Genomic DNA, 9,454 nt, shown 5'->3' on the forward strand with positions numbered 1-9,454 from the left:
CTATTCGACTTTAAAAATACTAAAAAATGTAAATGAAATTGCATTCAAATGTGTGCTCAAAACATAACCATATGTAAGTTTCAAGGTTAAGTCTTTATAAAGATACGTCTTCTGTGGGAAAAATGTGTTTGATTGCTGAATTGTAGAATCTGTATAATCTAATGTATCTTTAATTGAATTTTAATTTGGAAAATTACATGCGTCAAAATGCCAACAGACACATAATGTTGCTTATGATATTAACTGATTACCCGAACCAATTCTTGTATTCACCCAAGTTATGTTATCTACCGATTCACTCTTTAGTTTCTGGATTGTCATTGAGGTTAAAGAAAATATAAGCAATATACAGATGTTTAGATGGAGAAGAGAGAGAGAGAGAGAGAGAGAGAGAGAGAGAGAGAGTGAGAGAGATCTTTCTGTCCACCATCTCAGCTTTGTGCCAACTGATTTCGAACATGACACGGAACATGGGAAAACATGATTAAAACTTTGATAATGGTCAAGAACATGCTAGATTTCCTCAAACAGATTTTGTGAAGGAACGAAAAATCATATTTAAAAATCTTTTTCTGTGAAAATAACAAGACCTTCCGGTTAAATTAAACGACGGCTTTCATAGACTTTTCATTGACAAATCAGCCACAGAATAGCAAATTCATTTTAAAGATGTCTCAGTTGCCTTTCAGTCACATTTCAGGTTCCTGTCAGTCAAAATTCATCGAACACATTTTCACCAATTTTCAGTGACTTTTCCATCGTCCTTCAGTGACCTTTCTGTCGACTTTCATTTACTTTTCATCCACCTTTCAGTAATTTTTCAGTCTCAATTCTGCAATTTATTCACCGGCTTATTAGTTTATAATCAGATACATTTCCTGTACAATATTTTGAATCAATTTATTTCCCAATCTGAACTCTTTTTTTCTCGTGATAAAGTTCACATACCTTAAACTGGTACTTCCGGTGTGAGGAGGTTAAGTTGTCTTTAAAGTGTTTACTAAATTGTTAAACTGGGATAATAAATTTAACAAAAAATGCGAAAATGATCATTATAATTTTATAATTTAATTTCACTTGTATCAAGCAGTTTCATTGTGTGCCGTTTCACGACTTATATGTATATACGAGGGTTGTCCCAAAATTCCGTAGACAAGCGTTGTTTTGTAGGAACCTTATGTCATACATTAACGAAACTTCGTATATAGATTAAACAAACACTATCTAATGGATTTATCGACAAATATGGAGTAACTACACAAATTATTCCCATTTAAAAGACATATTTCATTGCCTGGTGTAGGAAGGCGGCGCACTACCCAAAAGTTGCCATTAAAATTTAGAATATCATATTTAAAATCCTAAGGAAAAGTAATTACTACCTCATATTTTTTTAATGGAAATGAAAATTCTTAATATTGCTTTATTAACTATATTTCCTCAAATTTTGGTGTTAATGCTTTGATAAATATTAATTTTATAACGTTTTATATACATGGGGTTGAAATCCGAATTTTTGAAAAATGGCGGCTGCGTTGGCCCAGGCGGCGCACTGGACTAGGATCAAGTGTTTTAATCGTGAATTCACTCTTACAGAAATGTACCCGTCATAAATGTTTGGTAAACTAGGAAACTTTTTCTCGTCCTTAATATTTACAATGACCAAAACGGTTTCTCTATGTTTATGTGAATAACAGTAACTAAAACAAAAGACAGTGCAGAGAAATGGGCAAGAGTTCCATTTTGCAAATCCATTAGGGAAAACAGTCGAAAAGCCCGTAGAAATATAGCGTTTTCAAATTATTATTATTTTATACCTGTACATGCATATACTTTGTTTTACATATTTTAATGTTTGATCATATCATAGTAATTAAGATATTTTACATTTATAACCATAACCGTTTCGTTTAATTTAAGAATTTGATTCTAGTAACTAAAATATTTTCTCCAAAAATTTGAACCGTTGACAATTGTACTTTTTGACGTTGGAGATTGCTCCGGGTGTCAGAGAACTATACCACTTCACATGTTATTACTCGAAAAGTTTTCAAGTCAACATGATAAAACTTCGTAATTTATCTGCCAAGAACATGCTTTATCTACCCCGAAAATTTTATAAAGATACGTTAATTTCTTAAAAAGTTATGAGCTCAGTCTACGAAATTTTGGGACAGCCCTCGTATGTTCGTAGACTGTTTTGTGTTATTCCGTTTTTGTCCGTGTGAAATGTTTTAATCTACCGTTTATATCCGGACACTACCTGTGTTACTATTCAGTGTTTCTCGTGCATTCAAGATCGCAACTGGCGCATCGGCCACACCACCGTTTTTCTATCATGTTTGAGACTTTAGAGCCACTATAGAGTAAGTTAATAATGCAAAATCAATTTAATGTATATTCTATTTATATAAATTCAGTTAGGAAATATTTCTTTGTGTAAATTTAATTTTAAACTTGCAAAACTCAGTGTCAATGTCAGTGATGTGTATTCAGTCTTGTTTTGTTCTTTTTGTTTGTAGCCTTTATCGTAAGATCATCTATGTTTCAACTGAATAAAATCTTAAACGATGATTGAGGCGTTATAATAAATGTCTATTCCCTACACCATCATGGCGGAGAAGAACGTGGTAGCGGATGACCCTCACACCACCGAGGACGGCGTCAAAGAAGAAACAGACCCTGAGCCGACAGAGGAAAGAAACACCACACCATCAGAAACAAGTGAGAAACGAGTAAGAACATTGACAGTCAAAGCTAAAGAACTTTACGATGCTGAAGTTAAGAAATCCAACTCAAAAATCGACTTAATATGGACTGATATAGAGAACATTCCTAGTGAAATAGAAAACATTGGTCATAATACACAAGCATTGCGTGTTCTGGGTTCCAGACTTGACTATCTTGGAGATAGATATGAGGAAGAGTGTGTGTCATTTCGTGAATATCTCACCCGAAGAAATACAACAGAAAGCCAGCAGGAGTTGGACTCCCTCATGGCCTCCCTTGACAAAGGAAAAAGTATTATTCAGGAATTACGGAAAAGAATCAGGGATACTCGTATGGAAGCAACAGAAACTGCCTCACGGAGGTCCGCTTCAGTAAGGACGTCGTCATCCCATGTTGATTCAATCCTGTTCAAGAAACGTGTGGAAGCAGAAACGCAACGTGCTAACATTCTATTCCGAGAGAAGGAACTTGCGATCCTCAAAGAAAAAGCATCACTTAAGGAACATGAAGCAAAACAACAAGCTGAGAACTTGAAGCTACTCATCACTTGTTAGAAGAAAAAAGAAAAGCAGCACTCGTAAAAGCAGAAGTGAAAGCAATAGAGAACTTTGAGTCGGACACTAGACAAGGGTTTGTTATACCATCAGATATCGATGTACCGATAAATCGCAAACAGTTTACTGCTCGTTACATCAGCGATCAAAGTGATACAGTGCAGGGAACTAATTTTGTTACATAAACCAGCATCAGGATCAGCATAAGTAGGATCAGGATAGAACTAGCATCAGCATCAGCATTTAAAAATCAGCATTACTGGATCAGCATCAGCAAGCAAAGGATAGAACTAGCATTGACCAAAGTGAAAACAGATAAAGGAAAGTCATTTAATACAAATTACAAATAAAAATTACCCCAAAAAATATTTTTAATGGCTTAAAATAGCGATGCTGTTTTTTAATTATCCACTTCCGGCAGGATAATCCTACTTCTGGTAGCATTACAAGCATTGACCTAGTTTCAAACCAGCATCAGGATAAGGATCAAACCAGGATCAGGATAAGGATAACTAGCATCAAAATCAGCAAGCAAATGAAGCATCAAAATCAGCAAGCATAGGAAGCACCAAAATCAGCATTGATGCTGTAACAAAATTATTTCCCTGCACTGTAATAGTATCTTCGCTAAACAAACTTCAGATTGTGATAATGGTTCCATAGATCCAGTGATTGATCATGACATACCACATCAGAAAGAGACTCAGTCTAACCTGAACCCTATGGCAAAAGAATTTGTTAGTCAACATGTGAAAAATTCTGAAGATCAGAATGTCGTCAGTGATCTTACAAAATTTCTACTCAAGAAGGATCTGTTATTCTCAAGATTTTCGCAGTTCAGTGATAAACCAGAAACATTTGTCACATGGAAAGCCAGTTTCAAGAGTATAACAGAGGAACTGAGAGTTACACCGTTTGAAGAAATGGACTTACTAGTGAAATTCTTAGGACCAGAATCCTCAAAGTTTGCAGCCAGCATCAGAGCAGCAAATACAGCATACCCAGAACGAGGCCTTCATAGGATATGGAAAAGACTCCAAGAAGGTTATGGAAGCCCTGAATTAGTAGAACATTCTTTAAAGAACAAACTCAGAGACTTCCCTAGAATTAGTAACAAAGACAATAAACGTTTGTATGAATTAGTCGACATTCTAGCAGAAATCGAGTCTTTGAAAGAAGATTCAAACTACTCGACATTACTGTCCTACTTTGACCCATCTTCTGGCATTATACCTATTGTGAATAAACTGCCTTTTAACTTACAAGAGAAATGGACAACCCGCGCCGCAAGCTACAAAGCCAGACTAGATGTTCCACATCCACCATTTGATTATTTCGTGGAATTCTTACAAGAAATGAGTAAGATTAGAAACGATCCGGGATTTCAATATGAAGGATCCTTTAGTACCCCTGGACCAATCCAAAACAGGAAAACCAAAAATACTACAGTTCTGTCGTGTAAAACTGAAGTGGAACCAAACAAGTATGTGTCTCCCAGAGGACAAAGGTGCCCTATTCATAACACGCACCACAATGTTAAAGATTGTAAAACATTCCGATCTAAACCATTATCTGAGAGGAGGAAGATCTTGAAAAACTCTGGATTGTGTTTTCGATGTTTGGACTCGAATCACTTAGCTCGTGACTGTAAAACAGTAGTGAAATGTGAGAACTGTGAAAGTGACACTCATAATACTGCGCTCCATGACTACTACAGATCCAAACACTCAGATCAAGGCGGGGAGAAAATCAACCACGATAAGACAGATGTGCAGAATAAGTGTACCGTGATATGTGGAACGAACTTTAAGGGCAAATCGTGCTCTAAAACTATTCTGGTCAACGTTTACCCCACTGATCGTCCATCAGAGAAAAAGACTATCTATGCCATAGTTGATGACCAAAGCAGTCGTACACTCGCTCGTTCACAGTTTTTCAACATGTTTGATATGAACACTGACTCTGTGACTTACACACCATCATCATGCAACGGTTCTGTGACACTCACTGGCAGATGTGCATCAAACTTTACCTATGAACCAGTATTGGAGGGACACCGAATTCATCTACAGTCTGTGATAGAATGTGATGACATACCCAACTGCAGAGAGAAGATTTCCACACCAGATGTGGCACGTGCATACCCTCATCTAGCAGACTTAGCCACTCATATACCTGATCTAAATGAAGAGGCAGACATTTTGTTACTCATTGGAAGAGATCATCCAGATGCTCATCATGTCCTAACACAGATAACTAGACCTCATGGAGCTCCGTTTGCACAAAAACTATCGTTAGGATGGACAGTTATAGGAGAGTGTTGTCTTGATAAGGTACATGTACCTACGAACATTGTGACCAACAAAACGCACATTCTACCATCAGGAAGAAGCTCGACTTTTCCAACTTGTCCTTCTTACATACATGTGTCTAAAGTTGCAGACAACCCATTCTGTAGTGACGAAATAATGACTTCTGATATTTTTGTGAAAACACCCCAGGACAATGAACCAGTCCTGTCAGTGAATGATCGAGAATTCCTAAAAATTAAGGAAATGAATGTTACAGAGATGAGAACGGAAACTGGACTGCTCCGCTTCAATTTAAGACCAGTAGAGAGAAACTTCCGAATAATCGTGAACAAGCCATGAAAAGAACTCTGTCATTTCTAGCTTCTTGTAAAAGGAACAAGTTGAAAATGGAACATGCAATCTCGTTTATGGACAAAGTGTTTTCTAAAGGACATGCAGAAAAGGCACCAGCGCTTAAGGACGGGGAAGAGTGTTGGTTCCTACCGATCTTCGGCGTCTACCACGCAAAGAAGCAAAACCAAATACTTATGGTTTTCGATTCATCTGCAGTATTCCAGGGACACTCCCTGAATTCAGCTCTTTTAAGTGGACCCGACCTTACCAACAGTCTACATGGGATTCTACTAAGATTTAGAAAAGAGAAAGTAGCTGTGACTAGTGATATTGAACAAATGTTTCACTCATTCAAAATTCGAGAGGATCACAGAAACTTTGTACGATTTATTTGGTTCACAGACAATGACCCAGATCTACCTTTAATGGAATATCGTATGTGTGTTCACCTATTTGGAAACTCACCTTCTCCGGCAGTGGCAACGTATTGTTTGAGACAATGTGTTAAGATCAAGGAGTGTGACCCAAGAGTTCGTGAATTCGTTAACAGAAACTTCTATGTAGACGATGGTCTCGCATCTTACCCAACGGAAGATGAAGCATTAGAAATCTTAAAGAAAACACAGACTACACTCAAAGAAGAAGGAAACTTGAGGTTTCATAAGTTTGCATCAAACAGCTCGTATATCATGGATGTACTACCTCCAGGCGACAGGGCTAAAGATTTATCTGACGTGGATTTACACTTAAATGCAGCACCATTACAACGGAGTCTGGGACTCATGTGGAATGTAATGTCTGACGCATTCACCTATCAATTTGTACCCAGGGTCAGGGACCCTCCGCTAACAAAGAGAGGAATTCTTTCATGTCTGAACAGTCTGTACGATCCACTTGGATTTATAGCCCCTGTGATTCTGCAAGGCAGATTCTTATTTCGTGAAGTGATAAACTTACCTGTTGGATGGGATGACATGGTTCCATTGAATATCGCCAATGGACGGAAAACTTTGTGCAACACTTTACACTATCTGTCGAGTTTACAGATTTCTAGAACTATCGTGCCAACTTCCCTGGGAGAAGACACTCGAAAGGAGATACACTTCTCAGATGCTTCAGAGAGAGCCGTTTGTGCAGTGGCTTACTTACGTGTGATACCAAATGACAATGCATCCATGCAGGTCGGATTCTTGATGGGAAAGTCGAAACTTTCACCCCAACATGGTCAAACAATTCCCAGACTTGAGCTGTGTGCAGCAGTGTTGTGTACAGAACTCGCAGCATTTGTGTTAAAACACATAGACACTACTATTCATGAAGTGAAGTTCTATACAGATAGTCGCATAGTCCTTGGATACATCTACAACCAAACCAAACGTTTCAATACTTACGTTGCTAACCGAGTACAGCGTATCCGTCAGCACTCAGCTCCAGATCAGTGGAACTATATTTCCACTGAGGAAAATCCTGCGAATGTCGGGAGTAGAGGAATTCTTGCGAATGAACTACCTCAGAGCATGTGGCTTCAAGGACCCGTTTGTTTACAACACAGTTATCTATCGGAAAAAGAGGATTTTCCACTTATTGACCCAGAAAAAGACAGCGAAATTAGAAACACTAACGTCGTTGTACAGAAAACATGTTTCAACGCCCATGAAGTCTACAACAGGATAGATAGATTTTCCTCATGGACATCCTTAGTCAGAGCAATTACCGTTCTCCGAAAAGCTGTGATGAGGAAACTTGGTTTACCATTGTTGGACCCTGTACACGTGAACAGTGCAACAGAACTGTTCCTAGTGAAACTCTGTCAAAATGAAACATTTTCTGCAGAAATCACAAACTTGGTCAATGACAAACCAGTATCTAAAGATAGCTCGTTACGCTACCTGGATCCTTATCTTCATGATGGAATCATACGACTAGGAGGGAGAATTCGTACTGGAGACGCCCTGTCTGACGAACACGGCCCAATCATTATTCAAGGAAAAACTTACCTAGCTCGTCTTCTCGTTCTACATTGTCATGGAGTTGTGAAGCACCAGGGAAGACATCTAACCGAGGGAGCCGTTCGCTCATCTGGATATTGGGTGATTGGTGGAAAGAGATTAATATCGTCAGTCATACATTCCTGTGTTACTTGTAGAAAACTTCGAGGTAAACTGGAACATCAGAAGATGGGAAATCTTCCGTCACCTCCATTTACCTATGTGGGCGTGGACACATTCAGACCTTGGGAGATTGTTACGCGCAAGACCAGAGGAGGTTCAGCTAATAGCAAACGCTGGGCTATCTTATTCACCTGCCTGACAAGCCGAGTCGTACATATAGAGCTAGTGGAAGATATGTCATCACCTACGTTTATCAACGCCCTCAGACGTTTCATAGCCATAAGAGGAAAAGTTAGAGAATTTCGCTCGGATAGAGGTACAAACTTTGTCGGCAGTACAGACGCACTAAGAATCACTGCAGTCAACATAGAAAGTTCACCAGTGAAGAAGTTCCTTACAGATAGCGGATGTTCTTGGATCTTCAACCCTCCCCACTCTTCCCACATGGGAGGGGTGTGGGAGAGGATGATTGGCATCGCTCGACGAATCTTGGATTCTATGCTTCTAAAGGAAACAAAGAAAAACCTTACACACGATGTGTTAAATACCCTCATGGCAGAAGTTACTGCAATTATAAACAGTCGACCGATAGTACCTGTATCAACTGATCCGTCTCAACCCTCTGTACTATCTCCATATACCTTGTTAACGCAGAAGACAGAACTAGACGTTGGACCATTTGAGCCATTTGATACAAAGGATATGTACAAGTCCCATTGGAAATGCATACAAATCTTAGCCGACCAGTTCTGGAGGAAGTGGCGCTCACAGTACCTCCAGTTGTTACAGTCAAGACGCAAGTGGGTGGACTCTCGAAACAATCTTACCGAAGGTGATGTCGTACTCTTGAAGGATCAAGACTCTGTCAGAAATGAATGGCCTATGGGTATTGTTGTCCGTGTCTTTCCAGGTAAAAGTGCGTAAAATCGAACTCCGTGTAGTGAGAAATGATCGTGTCGTCAACTACGTTAGACCCGTTACAGAAGTGGTTTTGCTGTTTTCACCATAGAGACTGTTTGCGATGTTGGACATCACAGGCGGGGAGTGTGCCGTTTCACGGCTTATATGTATATATGTTCGTAGACTGTTTTGTGTTATTCCGTATTTGTCCGTGTGAAATGTTTTAATCTACCGTTTATATCCGAACACTACCTGTGTTACTATTCAGTGTTTCTCGTGCATTCAAGATCGCAACTGGCGCCTCGGCAGCACCACCGTTTTTCTATCATGTTTGAGACTTTAGAGCCACTATAGAGTAAGTTAATAATGAAAAATCAATTTAATGTATATTCTATTTATATAAATTCAGTTAGGAAATATTTCTTTGTGTAAATTTAATTTTAAACTTGCAAAATTCAGTGCCAATGTCAGTGATGTGTATTCAGTCTTGTTTTGTTCTTTTTGTTTGTAGCCT

At 38.7% G+C, this 9,454-nt stretch overlaps 2 protein-coding genes across 2 annotated transcripts; both read left to right on the top strand.

Moving 5' to 3' along the window:
* Window positions 1-2,255: 2,255 nt before the first annotated feature.
* On the top strand, window positions 2,256-3,383 carry LOC134241305 (uncharacterized). Its single transcript, XM_062723371.1, has 2 exons — window positions 2,256-2,366; window positions 2,523-3,383. Exon 2 carries the CDS (start codon window positions 2,592-2,594, stop codon window positions 3,282-3,284), a length of 693 nt encoding a protein of 230 aa, XP_062579355.1. The 5' UTR covers window positions 2,256-2,366; window positions 2,523-2,591; the 3' UTR covers window positions 3,285-3,383.
* A 2,599-nt stretch (window positions 3,384-5,982) lies between these two features.
* Window positions 5,983-8,964, top strand: LOC134241304 (uncharacterized). The gene has a single exon (XM_062723370.1). It carries the CDS (start codon window positions 5,983-5,985, stop codon window positions 8,962-8,964), a length of 2,982 nt encoding a protein of 993 aa, XP_062579354.1.
* The last annotated feature ends 490 nt before the right edge of the window (window positions 8,965-9,454 follow it).

The sequence above is a fragment of the Saccostrea cucullata genome, unplaced genomic scaffold (assembly GCF_032062105.1).
Source record: "Saccostrea cucullata isolate Sc308-1 unplaced genomic scaffold, CSIRO_AGI_Scuc_v1 ctg2944, whole genome shotgun sequence".
NCBI classification, from domain to species: Eukaryota; Metazoa; Mollusca; class Bivalvia; order Ostreida; family Ostreidae; genus Saccostrea; species Saccostrea cuccullata.